General features: G+C 42.2%; 2 protein-coding genes and 1 long non-coding RNA gene across 9 annotated transcripts in view; 2 read left to right on the top strand and 1 right to left on the bottom strand.

Moving 5' to 3' along the window:
* The window catches only part of iffo2b (intermediate filament family orphan 2b), a 118,942-nt gene extending 109,380 nt beyond the window's left edge, over positions 1–9,562 (top strand). For both annotated transcript variants that reach the window (XM_067970135.1, XM_067970134.1), the window contains exons 7-9: positions 887–976; positions 1,158–1,288; positions 4,594–9,562. In XM_067970135.1, the coding sequence (XP_067826236.1) occupies positions 887–976; positions 1,158–1,288; positions 4,594–4,699 (327 nt within the window). In that variant the 3' untranslated portion in view covers positions 4,700–9,562. The remainder of the gene's footprint in view (positions 1–886; positions 977–1,157; positions 1,289–4,593) is intronic.
* Positions 1–21,941, bottom strand: part of LOC137300887 (uncharacterized) — a 203,685-nt gene extending 181,744 nt beyond the window's left edge. For all 4 annotated transcript variants that reach the window (XR_010958179.1, XR_010958177.1, XR_010958180.1 and 1 more), the window contains exon 1: positions 21,770–21,941. This is a non-coding gene — a long non-coding RNA (uncharacterized lncRNA). The remainder of the gene's footprint in view (positions 1–21,769) is intronic.
* The window catches only part of aldh4a1 (aldehyde dehydrogenase 4 family, member A1), a 93,144-nt gene continuing 80,649 nt past the window's right edge, over positions 10,045–22,539 (top strand). Inside the window, exon 1 of one of the 3 annotated variants that reach the window (XM_067970132.1) lies at positions 10,045–10,106. In XM_067970132.1, coding sequence (XP_067826233.1) covers positions 10,072–10,106 — 35 coding nt within the window. In that variant the 5' untranslated portion in view covers positions 10,045–10,071. Of the gene's footprint in view, positions 10,107–21,803; positions 22,331–22,539 lie in introns of those variants that run through there. The other 2 variants (XM_067970133.1, XM_067970131.1) reach the window with 2 other exon arrangements.

Genomic DNA, 22,539 nt, shown 5'->3' with positions numbered 1-22,539 from the left:
TCATATGCGATGTTACTATGTGCCATTTCTCAGCTGACAAGGCAGCAGGTGATCTGCTCTCCTTCCCTGCCAGCAGTTGTGTGTTAGTGACCTGCTCTCCCAATCTGCCAGCGATTGCATGTTAGTGATCTTTCTCAACCTGCCAGCAGTTGTGTTAGTGACATGCTCTCCTGATCTGCCAGTGGTTGTGTGTTAGTGACCTGCTCTCCCCGAACTGCCAGCGGTTGTGTTAGTGACCATTAGAGAGTGTGCGTGAATGGGCTGAATAAATTGGCTCCAGCTTACCCCTCTTCTGTTCTTTTCTTTTCCCTCCCCCCACCCCAGGCTACCTGGATGGCACATTGTATGGAGATTGCAGTAAGTACTAGCCTGTACTCCCATGATATCTATATCTGAGTGGTGTAACACTGCCAGTTATGGGTAATTTAATTCCATCGTCAGTGGTGCTTGCTGCCCTAGAGCAGGCCTTTGCACAGAATGTGTCCTCTAGTGGCCCAGGTATCTCTGGACAGCAGTGGCAGAATAAGGTGCAGGTTGTGGATGGAGAGAGGAAACGTTTGCTCCCAAAGGAACTCATGTCACTTTCAGGTCTCAACACTAAATCTCAGTTACGTACAGAGAACCTACACTATCAATAGCAACAATCATGTTTCTCAGCCTGAAAGAAGTGTTTTCTCTGCTGAAGTGATTCGATAATGAAGTTGTTCATTGCTCATGCTGATCTCAAACTTTGTGAAGGGTGACTTGATATGTTTACCTAGTCCGGTCTCGAACACTTGGGTACAGAGTATGTGCATTTGTGATCCAATAGGGAATTTTTCTTTTAATATTTATTTGTAGATATTGGTGAAGAGTGGTTAAAAATGTATTAATGTTTTACTCAAAGGATGAAACATTGGAAAATGTGATCCAAGAAACTGAATCACTCTTCAAAACTAGAGAAAAGGAGTATCAGGAAACTATTGACCAAATCGAGGTGAGAATCTTTATGTACATTAGACATTGCCAAATATTTTACTAACAGTAATCTCATGCTCTGCCCCCACTTGCTGTGCCACTTTCTATTTCTCCTCACCCGATGCATGAGTTGCCACCTCTCTTTCACCCCCACCCCACACATCACACTTCACTCTCACTGCGTCTTTCTTTTGGTTTAGCTGGAGTTGGCCAGTGCCAAAAGTGATATGAACCGCCACCTCCATGAATACATGGAAATGTGCAGCATGAAGCGTGGCCTCGATGTGCAGATGGAAACCTGTCGTCGGCTCATTAAACAATCAGGAGGCAGGTAAGAAAATCCATGATGTTAAACTTCATGTAATTTTTAAATCTGTCTAATCTTTAAGTGGAGAAAGTTGCTACACATTTACTGACGTGTGGTATCCTGACCCTAACAATAGGCTGATCCAGCAGTTTTTGGACCTGATTTCAAATGATCTTTAACGTGGAGGTCAATGGTATGAACGTTTCAGCAGGAGTTGAATAGTTTCTCTCAAATTGTCCACTCAAGTTTCTAATAATGGGCTACATCTTGCTGGAGGGGGGCATCTCAAGCCTTTAGTCAGACTTTTTTCTGCACCCTTCAGCTCAAAAAAATTTTGCACAGGCTCATGGGTCAAATGGCTGCCTTCTGTGCCACAACCATTCTATGATTCTGAATTTATTGGAAATGCGAGTTGATAGTGCGGCAAGGGAAATATAGACCTTAGTGAACGACGGGACCAACAGTGTATCTCCTTAACCAATGAGATTTAAGGATTGAGAAAGAAACAGGAATGACTGCGAAGGAGTGTGAATTAGAGTCAAATCAGGTACAGAAACAGATAGAGAGGGAAAGAAAGATTGGATTGAGAGAGAGAAAGAAAGAAACAAAGGAAAAGTAAGAAAAAGATTATAAAATTTAAAATTTGACATTTTTAAATTCTCTAACCATAATTTACCACCTGAATGAGATGCCACAATTTAAATTGTTCAATTTCTGGGCCAGAGAGATTGATTGGCATTGCATTAACAATTATCACATTGTTAAAAAGGTACTAGCCCTATTAATTACCAGACTTAACTTTCTGTGGCAAATTTAATGGACAATTAATGTGCAAATCTAGCAAGTTCCTAAAAATGACGGGGAAGCCGAGCGCAAGATGCCATTTGTGGGAAGTAAATGGCGGAGCAATGTAAATCGACCAGAAAATTCTGGAGATTCTCATCTCACAGCATAGCTCTTAATCCACTGCATTTATTGGCCGATTTGCAGAATAGCAGCATGTGTCATTAACACCCCCTTATTTTTCCAGCAAGATTCGGCCCATTAGTTGAAGTCTAGGAGTTTCCCTCCAGAGGGCTCTTCAACTCTGCTATAATTTCATCATGTGATTGTACTTTAGCTGAGTTCAGTTATAAAGCAAGAACTTGCATTCATAAAGCACCTTATCACAAATTCAGTATGCCCCAAAGCACTTCACAACCAACAAATTAATTTTGAAGTGCAAGAATTGTTATGTAGACGAGTTAAATTTCCAAAATTATATGAAGGGTTTTTCCTTCTCTGTATTCTCTGTGATTAGAGTATGGCCATCCAGATTAATGGGCTGGCAAGATTATGACTGAATGTATTATTGACTGACTTGGTATTCTTTGTTTTTATCTATTTTAGTGGTTATTTCTTATATTTTTCTCTTTAAAAAATATTGTCTACTCTCTCCCCTCCAATTCCCAAAATACTGCATGTTATTCCCTGGTCGCATGGATGGGTAATGAGGCCTTTGCTAGTGATGACGTGACTGCATGTCAGGAAATGGATGACAGCTGCCCAGGCAGCCTGTCCTGTATTCAGCATCGCTCCCTGACAAATGGACCAAGACCAGGAACTTATGTAAGGAACTGTAGGCACAATCCTGCAGCTTTTTGCATTCCATGGCAAAGTGCATTGGAGCAAAGCACCATCTTTTATGATTTGTACAAAAAAAATTAAAGGATCTCCCAAGGATCAGTGGAGAGATTAGAGAAGCTGGGGTTGTTCTCCTTAGAGCAGAGAAGGTTAAGAGGAGATTCAAACGGTGTTCAAAATTATGAGGGGTTTTGATAGAGTATATATTAATATTATTGATATATATTAATGACCTGGACTTGGGTATAGACGGTATCATTTCCAAGTTTGCAGATGACACAAAACTCTGAAGTGTAGTAAACAATGTGAAGGATAGTAACAGACTTCAGGAGGACATGGACAGACTGGTGAAATGGGCAGACGCATGGCAGATGAAATTGAACGCTGTGAAGTGATACGTTTTGGTAGGAAGAATGAGGAGAGACAATATAAATTAAATGGTATAATTTTAAAGGGGTGCAGGAACAGTGAGACCTGGGGATGCACACCTGGGGATCAACTTGTCCTGCCACCTTCATCTTTGAAGGTGGCAGGACAAGTTGAGAAGGCTGTTTTTTAAAAAAAAAGCATATAGGATCCTGGGCTTTTTTTAATTGAGGCATGGAGTATAAAAGCAAGGAAGTTATGCTAAACTTTTATAAACATAGGAACGGGAGTAGGCCATTCAGCCCCTCGTGCCTGCTCCGCTATTTGATAAGATCATGGCTGATCTGTGATCTAACTCCATATACCTGCCTTTGGCCCATATCCCTTAATACCTTTGGTTGTCAAAAAGCTATCTATCTCAGATTTAAATTTAGCAATTAAGCTAGTATCAATTGCCGTTTGCGGAAGAGAGTTCCAAACTTCTACCACCCTTTGTGTGTAGAAATGTTTTCTAATCTCGCTCCTGAAAGGTCTGGCTCTAATTTTTAGACTGTGCCCCCTACTCCTAGAATCCCCAACCAGCGGAAATAGTTTCTCTCTATCCACCCTATCTGTTCCCCTTAATATCTTTTCAACTTCGATCAGATCACCCCTTAACCTTCGAAACTCCAGAGAATACAACCCCAATTTGTGTAATAAAACACTGGTTAGGCCTCAGCTGGAGTATTGTGTTCAATTCTGGGCACCACACTTTAGGAAGGATGTCACGGTCTTAGAGAGAGTGCAGAAGAGATTTACTAGAATGGTGCCAGGGATGAGGGACTTTAGTTATGTGGAGAGACTGGAGAAGCTGGGGTTCTCTGAACAGAGAAATATTAAGGGGAGATTTGATAGAAGTGTTCAAAATCATGAAGGGTTTTGATAGAATAAATAAGGATAAATTGTTTCCAGTGGCAGAAGGGTCGGTAACCAGAGGACACAGATTTACGGTGATCGGCAAAAGAACCAGAGGCGACATGAGGAAACATTTTTTTACGCACCGAGTTGTAATGATCTGGAATACACTGCCTGAAAGGGTGGTGGAAGTAGATTCAATAGTAACTTTCAAAAGGGAATTGGATAAATACTTGAAGGGGAACAATTTACAGGGCTATGGGGGAAAAAGCAGGGGAATGGGAATAATTGGATAGCTCTTTCAAAGAGCTGGCGCAGGCACGATGGGCCAAATGGTCTCCTTTTGTGCTGTATGATTCTATGATCTCATTTGCGCCTGATTTTATGATGTTTAATTTGAGATTACTTTTTTTCTCATCTCTTCCTTCCCCCCCAACCCCGAACAGAAAATCCCCATCATTCAGTTCTGCAGCAAGCAGTGACTCAGGAAACACAGACGAAATCACTGATGAATTTGAGCGAGATGGAGAAGGTGATGCTTCTGTGAGCTGATGAATGGATATGTGTGAAATGGACTCGCAACCTGCCTGTACCTACAGCAATGACCTTTCAACCCTATTTTTGCTAGGGTGCAAAGAGTACATGTACATATAGTGAAGCCCTGAGCATTGGTGCTGTACATTTGTACGGTTGTACAGAGCAGTACCATCAGACGGAATAGGAAAAACATTGAGGACTTCTAACTGGTGCAGAAACCCACCATGATGTTAACTACTATGCAAGTGGCTTGCCTTACACATCAAGAACCTTCACCTCCCTGGGGGAGACAAACTCCACAGCATTTCTGAAAGTAGCTAAAGTATCTTTTGAAAATGCATGTGGCAGCTGTTAAATAACTATAGAATGGGTTAAAGGAGTGGTTTATTTACTAGGTGTGTTCATGTTATTTGATTGATGGGATCAGTACTGGCCATTCTGGGTTTCTACAGGTCTTTAATGTAAACAATTTGAATCTGATTAAACTGCTGTCACTAAATAAGCAATCACTGAAACAGTAGGAGCTGTTTGGTATGGTCTATTCGTTCTGCACTGAAAGTTACTAACATCATAAACCTGTATTTTGATTCTCTGTAAACCGATGTTGCTAAAGGGCTGGATTATTGTGACCTGTGCGGAAGCACTGTTTCATTGGGTTGTATTTAATACCTTAATACTGCCAGGGCTGTGAGGAAGTAGAGTGTTGTATTCGGGGAAAAATGATTATAGAATCCATGTAGTGTGCTCTTTGTCTCTGAAGAATTAGATTAAATTTATAGACTGAAAACTGGATACTTTATCCAATTGCTTAACCTCTACTCCCACAAAAAATAAATAAGGGTCAACCATAGTGTAATCTGGAGCACCTTGATTTTTACCCCTTTCTGAACTGTTTGGCTTCACTTCTACACTCTGTGGTCCTTGAAAGAAGCTAGATGGAATCTAGCAGAATAGGAACAGACTGGAGTGAATAATTGATGACTTTTGTGCTTCTGTTCTGTAAATTTGGCATTTTACATCAATTGCTATCCCTAGAATCCTTCTGTAATTCAGTTTTAAACAAAACAAAAATACCTCAAGGTCCTGACTGAAAGGATATTATTAATGGATAACAGTAGTTTTTAGAGTGTTCGAATAAATTATCCACTAACCAGCAGCAGCTTCACTCGGGATATTGCTTCAGCGTTGGACTTTGGATATAAAAGATCCAAAACCAGCTAACACCACAGACACCTGAGCTTTGAGCCTTTGTCTCGCAGTCAACAGATGTTTCAGTCACAGCAGTTTTATTCCGTCCATAAGTGGTGATGCTTGTTACACAATGTTAGTTCACTACCGTCCTTTTCTGTTTTATCAATTTAGCATGTATATTATCTCAGTTTGTAAAGTAAGCACTTGGTTGCTCGAGACTGTATAATACTACTTGGGAGGTATTTGTATTAAAATTACCAGTGCTGGAATCTGGCCATGGTGTAGAGTACATTAAAACCTGTATAAACGGACACTTATTAAGAGACCCAAATAACTTGCATGGTAAAATATACAAGAGGCACTCTGAAACCATGGACACTCGCAAATTACAAACTACGGACTGCCTTCAATGCTCCAAGCCCTTTTACAACTTAAAACACAGGACATAGCCTGTTGCAAAGCTGCTATATCTGGAACTTTCACTGAGTCGGGATCACTGGCGTTTCCCTTTGCAGCTTGCTTTCTTTCTGCCCCCAAATTCTTGAGGTCAGTGTGTACCAGTTCGCGCGAGGCGGCAGTGGGTTTTGTGAAAGAAACGGCTTTTGTTGAACGGGGAACTCTTCAGCCAGCATATGTAGCAGCAGAGAAACCGCTCTATTTCTGGGATTGAATGCTTGCACGGCTCGATCCCAGGGATAGAGCGGTTTCCCTGTCGCTATGGATGCTAGGTGAAGAACTCCCCATTGTACTGAAAATTTTTACATTACGTATAATGACCATTTTGAAAATAATGACACCTGCAAAAAAAAGGACTGCTGATGCCAGTCTCTAAGGTGCCTGTAATTTACAGGTTTCACTTTCTAGTTATCAGTAACACCCTGACTTGGGAATGTTGACAAAAAAGCAGCTGTCCTGAACTTACAAAACAGAAAAATAAATTCAATTTTTAAGTGGACCTTCCCCCCCCCCCCACCATTTGAATTTTACATATTTTCCCAAATTCTTTGGCAAATCAGGTTAGTAAGTGACCGGCTACCGGGCTCACCCCTGCTAATTTTGAGCTGCTGTTTGGTAGGTTTATTTCAGCAGCATGGATAACTGGATCTGTGATGATTTATGTTTGCCTTAGTTTTTGTGGGAATGTCTCATCTGCCTCTGTTAAGTCACCTAAGACTTTTATCAGCATACGGTTATAGGAAGACAATTTCAGTGATTGGGTGACGTTCTGGGAATGAAGACTCTATTTTTGTACATACTCAAAGACTTTCCTGTCTAAAACTATGTATACTGACTAACACAATTAGAGTGAGTGATCCGAACAGGAGAGCAATCCCTAATGCTAATTATTGCTAGACATGGTCCCATCTTTCAAATAGCTAAAGAGCTCCATTCTGTCTCCAAAATCCACATTTTAATAACAATATACATTAGTAGTGTAGGACTGAGTAGTATAATCAGTTAAAATATTGTCCTGTCACCTGTACAATCTGGCTTCTAATGCCATGATTGACAATCTCAGGCCATAATAAATAGTTAGTGGTATAAAATGGAAATGTGTCTCTGTTGCAGCAGGTGGTGCTCTGCTGTAAGTGGGAGACCTGTGGCACATTGAGGCAGAGTAAAGGGAAAATTGCTCTGGAATAGTAAAAAGATCTTTACTCTGCATCTAACTTGTTCTGCATCTAACTTGTTCTGCACCTGACCTAGGAGTGATGCTGACAATGTGGCAAAAAAATGGAAAAACACTTTATTTGATAACATTTACATGCCTTACCTGGGCAACTGCTAAATTCTAAGAACAAGAAATCGCCATTAGGCCCAACAAGCCAGTTCCTTATATTAAATGTAATAGTAGCTAGAATTAATAAATCTATAATTTACCCACTCTGTTGTGAAGTATTTACAATTGATGCTTGAATTGAATGGGGTATAACTGAAGAGGCCTGCAGAGAAGTTGTTCCATATTACAGATTTTACAGTCTTTAGATATTGGTATTTCTGTAAGTAAATAGAGCAATATCCTGATTTTTGAAAGATTAACGTTGTATTGATGCTTCCATCAAGAATGGGTGTCACTTGGCAACCCAGGAAAGAAAGGAACTTCCTCCTTTAACCCCTAACTAAATATTAGTGTATCCAAGTAATCCACCTCTATTAAAATTTTGATTTTTTTTTTAAAAACTGGGGCAGCTTTAGTGAGAATAAATGTTACTTTAATTCTAAACCCCTTTTTTATGTCTTGAAGCCATTTCAGTAAATAGATGGAATAATTAGCAAATATTTGTTTCCTCCACTTGTATCTTTTTATTTTTTGTGATCTTAAAAAGTCACCCTAACCACTTGGATGACAGTTTTCCAAAGCCTTTGTCTGTTGTAGACACGGCTACAGTCAAAGCCATCATGTTCCACTGTCGTTGGTTCTCTTGAAACTCTAAATTTAATTTTTTGATAGAATGTCAAGCTTAACTTTCCAGTATCAAGATATTTTGTCATTATTGTGCAGTAGTTTTCTCTTTAAAGAATAAACCATTTAATAAGCTACCTGTGAACAGAGCAAAGATCTGTAAAACTGTTAGTCAAGAAACAAGTGAATGTTTTGACTGTAGTTACTGAATGTTCAGCTGGCATGTGTGTGTCTCTCTCCTGAAGCCTGTCCATTGTATGGGACAGTTTTCTGTTTGTTTTTTCCCGCAGGGTTCAGTTTAGCAATTTGACAGTATTGTTTAATATTGTAAATAGTTGAATAGGTTTATTATTTAAATGAGTGTCATTCAAAACAATTGTCATGACATTAATTCCCAGAATTGTAATGAAAGTTATGTTATTAAATGTACCTGCTGCAAAGGTAATTGAAAGGGCAAAGAAATTGTCCAATGCTGATTTGGTAGCTGATTACACGAATCTCTTGGTTTCAGAAAGATCTGAAAATAAACTCCATAAACTCTAGTTAGTGCTTCCATGGTGGCGGTTTGTTCAGTTAATGAAAGAACTGGGAACATTGCATGTTTAATGGATTTGACTTCTGCAAATTGTGCCCGTTCCCACTCGATGTGCAATTTCCTTAGGTGGCCACAACTGGCTTCCAGTAGTTGCCTATATTTTCTCTGTTTAAACTTGGTACCCATGGCAAGGATGGCTGTGCAGTGGTTATTAAATTGGTTGCTTTGCGGATCTTTGTAGGCAGGACTGTTCAGAGCTTGTTAGTATGAGTTAATGTGGAAGAGGATTGGATGCAACAAATTAAACCCAGAATGTTGTTTTCTTATGATTAAAGGATGGTAATATTTCAGTTTTATTTCTCTTTGGATATTTGTATCGACAGAGAAACAGGAGCTCGAGTTGGCTGCTGAACAATAACTGAAATGGCAAAATAACGCACTCTAATTCAAGCGGCTGCCGCCACCATGTGGCGATGTACAAATGGTAACTAATTTTCCTCTTAAGAAAATACCGTACATGGAGTTTTTAATGCACTAACTTGGTATTAGCCATTTTATTTATTTCAGCAATTTCTGAAAACGTGGATTATGAAATAATTAATCAAAGTATGAATGGGACACTGACCTGCTTGACTGACTGTCAGCCACGTGGGATCCCCTGAAGATGCAAAATTGTGAATTTATTCTCAATTAATAGCTGTATTGAATTAAAATGCAAAAGGTGCCAATAAAGTGGATGATTAATTTACCTCGTGTTTGCAGACACTGCAGCATATATCAGGCAATCATGACACTAGGCGGGAAAAGTAAAATCTCCCGTCTGTGTAATTTCTGGTGTCAGTTACTGGGCTTGACGCGGTTAGTTGAATTATGTTTGCCTTTGTACTCTATCATTCTGGGATTTATTTTTGCATTGTTTTTGTTTCTGCGGCTGCATTGTATTTTTGAAAATGTAGAAAAGATCAGCAGGCGCTAAATTGCTCTTGTGGTTTGAACGGACGTCATTGGACATTGCTTATAAATTAAATCACATGCTTGCATTGGAACTGGAGATTGAATTTATTCTAGAACAGCGGCATATTGGGGAAAAGGTAGTGAGATGACTGCAAAAGCTACCGTTTCTCAGCAAGTCTGATGGCTGCCATCCTGTGAAGAGCTTTCTGAAGTCACTGGCATTGCCTGACTCCGGATGAACTGTACGAGTCTGGCACGTTGTCAAGAGCAATATTCTGTCAACATGTCATAGTTCTAACAGTAATGCCTAACATTGAAAGGTTGGAATTACTAACATGGTAAGTTAATCTTTTTTTACCTGCATTTTTTAATATTACCCACGGTATTGTAAATATTCGTACTAGGAAACATGCATATTAATGGCTGCCGCGCAGAATGCCGATAGCCAAACCTGAAAAAGTTATCACTTATCAGCTTTCATCGGTGATTTTAAACTTCTATGTGGGGAGCCCTGTCCTAATTTCCTTCTATTTGAAGAGACAGTGGTATAATTACTGAAAACTTATATTTCTGTTGCGATATTCAAAATAAAGAAATCTACTAAATCAAAAACAGTAATCTGACGGGCCAATAGAAATCCGATTACCTCATGGCCCCTGGATCCTAGTTTGGAAGCCGATGGCTTTCATCAGAGGAGGTGAGAGGAAAGAAGCAAGAAAAATTGGAATAAAGATTCTTTTTTTAAAAACCCGCAAAATAGTAACTGGTGAAATTATCAAATTAATTTATTTAATCTCAATATATCTATCTTATCCAAATAACAAAGTGGATTATTTTCCCTCTGAGTTGGGTTCTATACAGGGGCTATATGAGGTCTACTCGATAAGTGTAGATGCCATGTTTTGGAAGCAGATTTCCTCTTTTGAAAGGAAATTACATCAGGGAGAGCAACAGGATACAACAAGGAAATTAAACGCAAATATACCATCTTTGCCAGGTCAGAAAAAGAAGTGAGAGCTGATATGGGCAGATCTAAATCAGAGGTTCCTAAACATTTTTTGCTGAGCTCCCTTTGGAGATTCCCCCCACCCGCCATGTGCACCCTCTCTTTCCAAGAAACAGTATTTTTGCACAGAACTAGAGGATTTTATTTTCTTGACTAACCTATTACTTAAGACAGAAAGCAACATAAATAGCACAGTACCACTCAGGAACAGGAGTAGGTCATTCAGCCCCTCTAACCTGCTCTGCCATTTACCTTAGTTCCATTTCCCTTAATACAGTTACCTAACAAAAATCTACTCATATCAGTTTTGACATTTTTAATTGACCCAGTCTCAACAGCTTTTTGGGGGAGAATATTACAGATTTCCACTACCCTTTGTGTGAAGAAGTGCTTCCTGACGTCACCCTGACTAGCTTAGCTCTGATTTTAAGGCTATGCCCCCTTGGTCCAGACTGTCCCATCAATAGTTTCTTTCTCTTTACCCTGTCAAATCCTTTAATTGTCTTCAACACCTCAATTAGATCACCCCTTAATCATCTATACTTGAGGGAATACGAGCCGAGTCTATGCAACCTCTCATAATTTAACCCTCTAAGCCCCCAATATTCTGGTGAATCTGCGATGCACCCCCTTTCAAGGCCAATATATCCTTCCTGAGTTGCGGCGCCTCACCATTTAGAAAATACTCTGATCTATCCAAAGTGGATGGCCTCGCACTCTGAACTCCACCTGCCACAGTTTTGCCTACTCACTAATCTATCAATGTCCCTTTGCAACTTTTTGCTCCCATCCACACTACTTACTGTGCCACCTAATTTTGTGTCATCAGCAAACTTGGATATATGGCTCTCTATTCCTTCATCTAAATCATTAATAAATATAGTGAATAGCTGAGGTCACAGTACAGATCCCTGAGGGACACCACCAGTAACATCTTGCCAATTGGTGTACGTACCCATTATCCCTACTTTCTGTCTCCTGCCTCCTATCCAATTGCTGACCTATGTCAAAAGGTTGCCTCCAATTCCCATGCACTTTCATTTTTGCTATCAGCCTCTTGTGTTGAATCTTAGAATCTTACAGCACGGAAGGAGGTCATTTGGCCTGTGCCGGCTCTTTGAAGGAGCTGTCCAATTTAGTCCCATAACCCTGCAAATTAGTCCTCTTCAAGTACATGTCCAATTGCCTTTTGAAAGTTCCTATGGAATCTACTTCCACCACCCTATCAGTGCATTCCACATCTTAACAAACTTTGTGGAAAAAATGTCTCCTCATATCCCCTCTAGTTCTTTTCCAATTATTTTAAATCTATGACCTCTGGTTATGGACCCACTTGCCAAAGGAAACACTTTCTCCCTACTTGCTCTTCTCAAAACCACTCATAATTTTGAATACCTTTTATTAGGTTCCCCCCTTAACTTTCTCTGCTCTAAGGAGAACAATCCCAGCTTCTCCAATCTCTTCACCTAACTGAAGTCCCTCATCCTGGTAAACCTTCTCTGTGCCCTCTCCAAGGCCTAAAGTGCAGTGCCCAGAATTGTACATAATACTCCAGCTGAGGTATAACCAGTGATTTGTAAAAGTATAGCATAACTTCCTTGCTTTTGTTTACAATGCCCCTATTTACAGAGCCAGGTATCCCATATATTTATCTACTTTGAGATGCTAAACCCCTTAATACTTCCTCTCTCACTATGTTTATCCCATCCATTATTTCTCACTCCTCCTTAACCACAATCTCTACATCGTCCCCCTCTTTTGAGAAGATAGATGCAAAGTATTCATTAGGACTGAGGCCTAACCAGTGATTTGTAAAGGTTTAGCATGACTTCCTTGTTTTTGTACTCAATGCCCCTATTTACAAAGCCAAGTATCCCATACACTTTCTTAACCACCTTATCACTTGCCCTGCTACCTTCAAAGATTTGTGAATATGCACCCCCCCTCAAAATGGTACAATTTAGATTATATTGCCTCTGCATGTTGTTCCCCTCAAAGTGTATCACTTCACACTTACCTGTATTAAATTGCATCTGCCATTTGTCTGCCCATTTAACCAGTCTCTCTGTCCTCCTGAAGTCTGCTACTACCCTCCCCACTATTTACTATGCTGCCAAGTTTTGTATCATCCGCAAACTTCGAAATTGTACTCCCTATAGCTAAGTCCATGTCATTTATATATAACAAGAAAATCAATGGGCCTAATCAAATGCTTTCTGGAAGTCCATATAAATATCATCCATAGACACACTCCCTTATCTACCACATTAGTGACTAGGTTAATTAGACATGACTTTCCAGCCAAGCTGTTCCAGTACAGCTACAACACTGGCATCTACCTGACAATGTGGAAAATTACCCAGGTATATCCTGTCCAAAAAAAGCAGGACAAATCTAATCTGGCCAATTACCGCCCCATCAGCCTACTCTCAATCATCAGCAAAGTGATGGAAGGTGTCGTCGACAGTGCTATCAAGCAGCACTCACTCGCCAATAACCTGCTCACCGATGCTCAGTTTGGGTTCCACCACTCGGCTCCAGACCTCATTATAGCCTTGGTCCAAACATGGACAAAAGAGCTGAATTCCAGAGGTGAGGTGAGAATAACTGCCCTTGACATCAAGGCAGCATTTGACTGAGTGTGGCACCAAGGAGCCCTAGTAAAATTGAAGTCAATGGGAATCAGGGGGCAAACTCTCCAGTGGCTGGAGTCATACCTGGCACAAAGGAAGATGGTAGTGGTTGTTGGAGGCCAATCATCTCAGCCCCAGGAGATCGCTGCAGGAGTTCCTCAGGGCAGTGTCCTAGGCCCAGCCATCTTCAGCTGCTTCATCAATGACCTTCCCTCCATCATAAGGTCAGAAATGGGGATGTTCGCTGATGATTGCATGGTGTTCAGTTCCATTCGCAACACCTCAAATAATGAAACAGTCCGAGCCCGCATGGAGTAACAGCTGGACAACATCCAGGCTTGGGCTGATAAGTGGCAAGTAACATTCGCGCCAGACAAGCGCCAGGCAATGACCATCTCCAACAAGAGAGAGTCTAACCACCTCCCCTTGACATTCAACGGCATTACCATCGCCAAATCTCCCACCATCAACATCCTGGGGATCACCGTTGACCAGAAAATTAACTGGACCAGCCATATAAATACTGTGGCTACAAGAGCAGGTCAGAGGCTGGGTATTCTGCAGTGAGTGACTCACCTCCTGACTCCCCAAAGCCTTTCCACCATCTACAAGGCACAAGTCAGGAGTGTGATGGAATACTCTCCACTTGCTTGGATGAGTGCAGCTCCAACAACACTCAAGAAGCTCAACACCATCCAGGACAAAGCAGCCCACTTGATTGGCACCCCATCCACCACCCTAAACATTCACTCCCTTCATCACCAGCACACTGGCTGCAGTGTGTACCATCCACAGGATGCACTGCAGCAACTCCCAAACCCACAACCTCTACCACCTAGAAGGACAAGGGCAGCAGGCACATGGGAACAACACCACCTGAACGTTCCCCTCCAAGTCACACCCTAACCCAACTTGGAAATATATGGTCGCTGGGTCAAAATCCTGGAACTCCCTTCCTAACAGCACTGTGGGAGAACCTTCACCACACGGCCTGCAGCGGTTCAAGAAGGCGGCTCACCACCACCTTCTCAAGGGCAATTAGGGATGGGCAATAAATGCTGGCTTCGCCAGTGACGCCCACATCCCATGAACGAATAAAAAAAGAACTTAACTTTTACAAATCCATATTGGCTCTCACTACTAAATAGACTTGAACATAAGGGTGATGACTCACCCTTATCATAGAAAGTTACGGCACAGAAAGAGGCCATTCGGCCCCTCGTGACCGTGCCGGCTGAAAAAGAGCTATCCAGCTTAATCCCACTTTTCAGCACTTGGTACATAGCCCTGTAGGTTACGGCACTTGAAGTCCTCATCCAAGTACCTTTCAAATGAGTTGAGGGATTCTGCCTCTACCACCCTTTCAGGCAGTGAGTTCCAGTCCCCTACCACCCTCTGGGTGAAAACAGCTCCCTCTAATCCTTCTACCAATTACTTTAAATCTATGCCCCTGATCACTGACCCCTCTACTAACGGAAATAGGTCCTCCCTATCCACTCTATCTAGTCCTGTCATAATTTTACATACCTCAATTAAACTTCCCCTCAGCCTCTTTTGTTCCAAAGAAAACAACCCCAGCCTATCCAATCTTTTCTCACAGCTAAAATCCTCCAGCCCTGGCAACATCCTCGTAAATCTCCTCTGTACCCTCTCTAATGCAATCACATCTTTCCTGTAATGTGACCAGAACTGTGTGCGGTACTCCAGCTGTGGCCTAACCAATGTTTTATACAGTTCTAGCATAACCTCCTGCTCTTATATTCTGTGCCTTGGCTAATAAAGGAAAGTATCCTGTATGCCTTTTTAACCACCTTATCTATCTGTCCTGCCAGCTTCAGAGATCTGTAGTCATGTACTCCAAGGTCCCTTTGTCCCTCTACACCTCTCACTATCCTCCCATTTATTGTGTGCTCCCTTGCCTTGTTTACCCTCCACAAATGCATTACCTCACACTTCTCTGGATTGAATTCCATTTGCCACTTTTCTGCCCACCTGACCAGTCCATTGATATCTTCCTGCCGTCTACAGTTTTCCTCCTCACTATCAACCACATGGCCAATTTTTGTATCATCTGCAAACTTCTTGATCAAGGCCCCACATTCAAGTCCAAATCATTAACATATACCACAAAAAGCAAATGCTGAGCCTTGCAAAACTCCACTGGAAGCAGCCTTCCAGTTGCAAAAACACCCGTCAACCATTTTCCTTTGCTTCCTGCCACTGAGCCAATTTTGGATCCAACTAGCCACCTTGCCTTGAATTCCATGGGTTTTTACTTTTTTGACCAGTCTGCCATGTGGGACCTTGTCAAAAGCCTTGCTAAAATCCATGTACACTACATCATATCAAACGCGTTACCCTCATCGACCCTCCTTGTTACCTCCTCAAAAAATTCAGTCAAGTTAATCAGTCACGACCTTCCCTTAAGAAATCCATGCTGACTGTCCTTAATTAGCCAATACCTTTCTAAATGATGATTTATGCTGTCCCTCAGAATTGATTCCAATAATTTGCCCACCACCGAGGTCAGACTGACTGGCCTATAATTACTCTGACTATCTCTCTCTTTTTAAACAACCGTTCAATGTCAGCAGTCTCCAATCCTTCGGCACCACGCCTGTAGCCAGGGAGAATCGGAAAATGATGGTCAGGGCATCCGCTATTGCTATTTCCTCCCTTGCTTCCCTTAACGGCCTGGAATACATTTCATCCGGGCCTGGCGATTTATCTACTTTCAGAGATGCTAAACCCCTTAATACTTCCTCTCACTATATTTATCCCATCTAATATTTCACACTCCTCCTTAACTACAATCTCTGCATCATCCCCCTCTTTCGTGAAGACAGATGCAAAGTATTGATTAAGAACCATATCCACATCTTCTGCCTCCACACAAGGTTACCTTTTTGGTCTCTAATAGGCCCTATTCTTTCCTTAGTTATCCTCTTGCTCTTTATGTATTTATAAAACATTTTTGGGTTTTCCTTAATTTTACTTGCCAGTATTTTTTCATGCCCTCTCTGCTTTCCTAATTTCCTTTTTAATTTCACCCCTGCACTTTTATTACTCCTCTAGGCTTTCTGCAGTATTGACCTCTCAGTGTCTGACATAAGCTTCCCTTTTTTTTGCCTTACCTTACCCTGTATGCTCCTCGTCATTCAGGAGGCTCTAGATTTGGCAGTCCCACCCTTTTTCTTTGTGTGAACATGTTTATTCTGAACCCCTTGAATGCCTCCCACTGCTCTGACACTGATTTACCGATTTGAGTAGGATGACTGTTTGCTAGAGCACAATTAGTGGAATCTCAGTTTGATTTTGGAGAATATCAAATCAGTCTTAACATTCAAGCCACTTCTGTACTTTTTTTTGAGATAAGTGAATAAAAACCCACTACACAGATATGTTGAGGCAAAAGTGATGAAGTATTTCAGCAGCCCTTTGGGACAACTCAGAAATCTTTTTGAATTGAGAGCCAGAACTGATCAAGAGGCATAACTTTAAAATTCTCTCTCAAAAGAGTCACCAGCAACATTGATCAAATTCTCTTTTAGACTCACGCCCAACTTGCTCTTTGCTATCAAGTCCCCTGGAAATGGATTTTAAACCCGGGCAAAATCCTGCAATTCATTTGCCTCTTTCTGGAAAATATTTGCTGAATTTCGTGCAAAGCTGTGACAAATGTTCCAGAATTACATCTTTAACTTCTAGAACCCACATTCACAGTTTATAACGACAGAAGACAATGTTGGGAATGTTAGTTACATAGCAAAAGTTTTTTGGCAAAGCTGTACTTTATTGTGCATAGTAAAAATCTTGCCTTGCACAGGAAGGTTAAGTTCATTCAGCTTGTCAAATATGTCAACCAAACAGCCTAGTAAAACCTGGAAGCGCTGGTTAAGGCAGCGATGAGGCAGTTATAAACTGTGGTGATTGACTCAATCAAAAACATATGGCACTCCTACCTGAGTTTGCAGATTCTTACCAAAACTTTACCATGAGACAGACACTGAACTTCTGCATGAAGCAGAAGTTGCTGGTGCAATGATCCCATCTCTTCACATAACACTGAGAAGAGGCATAAGTTCAATGGTCAAGCTTTTAGATGATTCACAACCTCGACAGCATCAGTTAGTACACCTGACAGATCTTTTGACATTGTATTTGTGGCTAGCGCCTCCCTGTGTGTACAACAGTAGTGCCATACACAGCACGGTGCAACAGCTTTCATCTGCCATATGAGCAATTTTGCGGCTAACCATGTTGTCAGATAGTGGGATGAGACTAAGCTGATCAGCAACTTTGCTTCCACCTACTATCGATGCCATTTCAATCACTGCTGGCAGTATAAGACTATCACCAATCGAATGAGATTTTTCACTTGCTATTTGATATGAGACAGCATAGGATGCTTCAAGTACTTTGACGGGTAGCACTGGGTACTTTGATTACCTTCATCTGACAGTTGAAAGAGTTTGCATTTGAAAAAAAATCTTATGGTTTATCTTTTGAGGGCAGGATATTTGTTTTAAGCTTGACAATTTTACATTAATATATCTGTACATGTAGGTGTTCCTCAGGGTTCTCATTTCTAAGTGCAGTGTTCTACTCAAATGTGAATAAATATGATTATTTCCTATTTAAAACATGATTGGGACAGTTGAGCTTCAACAAGAAACAAAGTTATTTGTGCATCCAAGACATAATCTGACTCTAGCAAAGAGCACAGTTTGATGAACACTATGAATTATACAGAGATCTTCAAGAAGCATTTTGGATTAATGGACTACAGGAATAAAATGTTGCCAATATTTGCCTATGTTCCAGAAACCGATTCATTGGTTTCGCCTAAAATGCTATATATCTCCCTAGTCTCAAACTTTATACCAACTACTACTGTCATGTAATAAAAAGAATGAAAACAACTGAGATGAAAGAAACTCATCAATTCCATTTCAGCAGATCCTGAAGCCTCCAATGTCATAGAAACATAGAAAATAGGGGCAAGAGTAGGCCATTCGGCCCTTCGGGCCTGCTCCGCCATTCAAAATGATCATGGCTGATCGTCTAACTCAGTACCCTGTTCCCGCTTTTTCCCCATATCCCTTGATCCCTTTAGCATTAAGAAATATATCTATCTCCTTCTTGAATACATCTAATGACTTGGCTTCCACTGCCTTCTGTGGGAGAGAATTCCACAGGTTCACCACCCATTGAGTGAAGAAATTTCTCCTCATCTCGGTTCTAAATGGCATACCCCATATCCTGAGACTGTGACCCCTGGTTCTGGACTCCCCAGCCATCGGGAACATCCTCCCTGCATCTAGTCTGTCTAGTCCTGTTAGAATTTTATATGTTTCGATGAGATCACCTCTCATTCTTCTAAACTCTAGTGAATATAGGCCTAGTCGACCCAATCTCTCCTCATACATCAGTCCTGCCATCCCAGGAATCAGTCTGGTAAACCTTTGTTGCACTCCCTCCATGGCAAGGACATCCTTCCTCAGATAAGATGACCAAAACTGCACACAATACTCCAGATGTGGTCTCACCAAGGCCCTGTATAACTGCAGTAAGACATGCCTGCTCCTGTACTCAAATCCTCTTGCAATGAAGGCCAATATACCATTCGCCTTCCTAACTGCTTGCTGCACCTGAATGCTCGCTTTCAGCGACTGGTGTACAAGGACACCCAGGTCTCGTTGCACCTCCCCTTTTCCCAATCTATCACCATTCAGATAATAATCTGTCTTGCTGTTTTTACCACCAAAGTGGATAACCTCACATTTATCCACGTTATACTGCATCTGCCATGTTCTTGCCCACTCACCCAACTTGTCAAAATCACATTGGAGCCAATTTGCATCCTCCTCACAGCTCACATTCCACCCCAGCTTTGTGTTGTCTGCTAACTTGGAAATGTTATATTTAGTTCCCTCATCCAAAACATAGATATATATTGTGACTAGCTGGGGCCCAAGCACTGATCCCTGCGGTAGCCCACTAGTCACTGCCTGCCACCAGGAAAAAGACCCGTTTATTCCTACTCTCTGTTTCCTGTGTCAACCAATTCTCAATCCATGCCAGTATATTCCCCCAATCCCATGTGCTTTAATTTTGCACACTAACCTCTTGTGTGGGACCTTATCAATAGCCTTCTGAAAATCCAAATACACCACATCCACTGGTTCTCCCCTATTCTACTAGTTACATCCTCAAAAAACACCAGTAGATTTGTTAAGCATGATTTCCCTTTCATGAACCTATGCTGACTTTGTCCAATCCCGTTAATGCCATCCAAGTGTTCTGTTATCACATCCTTTATAATAGACTCTAGCATTTTCCCCACTACTGATATTAGGCTAACTGGTCTGTAATTCCCTGTTTTTTCTCTCCCTCCTTTTTTTAAATAGTGGGGTTACATTTGCCACCCTCCAATCTGTAGGAACTGTTCCAGAGTCTATAGAATTTTGGAAGATGATCACCAATGCATCCACTATTTCCAGGGCCACTTCCTTTAGTACTCTGGGATGTAGATTATCAGGCCCTGGGGATTTGTCAGCCTTTAGCCCCATTAATTTCCCTAGCACTTTTTTTTTACTAATACTGGTTTCCTTCAGTTCCTCCCTCTCACTAGACCCTTGGTTCCCTAACATTTCTGGGAGGTTATTTGTGTCCTCCTTTGTGAAGACAGAACCAAAGTATGTGTTTAATTGTTCTGCCATTTCTTTGTTCCCCATTACTGACTGTAAGGGACCTACATTTGTCTTCACTAATCTTTTTCTCTTGACATATTGATAGAAGCTGTTACAGTCAGTTTTTATGTTCCCTGCTAGTTTACTCTCATACTCTATTTTTCCCCTCTTAATCAATCTCTTTGTCCTCCTTTGCTGGATTCTGAACTGCTCCCAATCCTCAGGCTTGCCGCTTTTTCTGACAATTTTATATGTCTCCTCTTTGGATCTAATACTATCCCTAATTTCTTTTGTAAGCCACGGTTGAGCCACCTTTCCTGTTTTATTTTTGCGTCAGACAGGAATGAATAATTGTTGTAATTCCTGCATATGTTCTTTAAATATTAGCCATTGCCTATCCACTGTCATCCCTTTTAGTAAAGTTCCCCAATCTATCATAGCCAACTCGCAACTCATACTTTCGTAATTTCCTTTATTTAGATTCAGGACCCTATTTTCGGATTCAACTACTTCACTCTCCATCTTAATGGGGAATTCTATCATGTTATGGTCGCTCTTCCCTAAGGGACCCTGCACAACAAGATTGTTAATTAATCCTTTCTTATTGCACAATACCCAGTCTAGGATCGCCTGTTCTCTAGGTGGTTCCTCAATGTATTGGTCTAGAAAACCATCATGTACACACTCCAGGAATTCCTCCCCCATAGCATTATTGCTAATTTGGTTTGACCAATCTATATGTATATTAAAGTCACCAGCAACCTGGCACCCATTGATGCATCAAACTCTTTCCATCAACAATATTTTTGGGGTTAAATCAGTATTCTCCTGTCCACCTTCTAGGCATCACCATCCCCATTGCTGAAACTGGGATTTCTCATGAGTGCAAGTTTGTTCAATGTCTCTTATAGAATCATAGAAAATTTACAGCACAGAAGAGGGCCATTCAGCCCATCGTGTCCGTGTTGGCAGAAAATGAGTCACCCAGCCTAATCCCACTTTCCAGCACTTGGTCCGTAGCCTTGTAGTCACGGCACTTCAAGTGCACATCCAGGTACTTTTTAAATGAGTTGAGGGTTTCTGCCTCTACCGCCCTTTCAGGCAGTGAGTTCCAGACCCCCACCACCCTCTGGGTGAAAAAAATTCTTCTCACCTCCCCTCTAATCCTTCCACCAGTCATTTTAAATCTACACCTATCCACTCTAGGTTTTCATAATTTCGTACACCTCAATTAAATCACCCCTTGTTCCAAAGCAAACAACTCCATCCTATCCAATCTTTCCTCATAGCTAAAATTATCCAGTCCTGGCACTACCCTCGTAAATCTCCTCTGTACCCTCTCTAGGGCAATTACAGCCAGTGGGCTGTGGGTTCAAGTCACACTCCAGAGGATTCAGTACAGCACTAACAGCGCGCCTCACTGTCGGGCGGTCAGCGCCGAGGGAGCGCGCCTCACTGTCGGGCGGTCAGCGCCGAGGGAGCGCGCCTCACTGTCGGGCGGTCAGCGCCGAGGGAGCGCGCCTCACTGTCGGGCGGTCAGCGCCGAGGGAGCGCGCCTCACTGTCGGGCGGTCAGCGCCGAGGGAGCGCGCCTCACTGTCGGGCGGTCAGCGCCGAGGGAGCGCGCCTCACTGTCGGGCGGTCAGCGCCGAGGGAGCGCGCCGCACTGACCATGGGGCCGTCTTTCGGATGAGACATTGAACCGACATCTAACCGACATCTAACCGACATCTGCTCTCCAGGGTCCGGGCGGGTCAGTGTCTGGTTGGCGGTTGGCGGTTGTTTTTTAAAGGAAGCCCCAAGTTTAAGACGTGACATTTCCACACTTAGACTGATCTGTACTCGCCCCTCTCATTGGCTGGTGATGTGAAAACGTGAATCTCATTGGTCAATGCGGGCTCGCCCCTGGCCGCCCATTCTGCATGGGTTTCCACAATTCCCCGGGGGGAGGGGTAAATAAAAACCGGGACAAAAACGAGAGAAATTAGAGAAAGGACGCCGCAAACTCACTACTGTCCCCAGGAGCCGAAGCATAAACACAGGCTATCGAATAAAATTCTTGGTCGGGAATCGGCGGGACCACCCGACTCCCTGTAGTTGGAACCGAGTGGACGAGTCCGCGGAGCTGCGAGCTGGAGGGCGGTCAGTGCGTCACAAGGCTGGGATTCAGTTCCTTGTGGACGGTGCCACGATGTTAAATTTGAGGCGGCTTCTGGCGAAGAGCCGGTTAGGGTGAGTGAGCTTCATCAGCTGACCGGCACTGACTGCTGTAGGTCTCCGGTCGGATAGCCACGGCGCCGTCGGGAGCAGCTTTAGAGGTCGGCTTGCGGGACGGATTACTGGACCGAAGGAGAAACAAATAGGCGGCGGGTCGGCCAGTCAGCGCTGGAAATAGGCGGCGGGTCGGCCAGTCAGCGCTGGAAATAGGCGGCGGGTCGGCC

This window comes from Heptranchias perlo, chromosome 32 (assembly GCF_035084215.1).
Source record: "Heptranchias perlo isolate sHepPer1 chromosome 32, sHepPer1.hap1, whole genome shotgun sequence".
NCBI lineage: Eukaryota > Metazoa > Chordata > Chondrichthyes > Hexanchiformes > Hexanchidae > Heptranchias > Heptranchias perlo.
The sequence above is the reverse complement of the archived record's forward strand: the minus strand, read 5'-3'. Positions and strand labels throughout refer to the sequence as shown.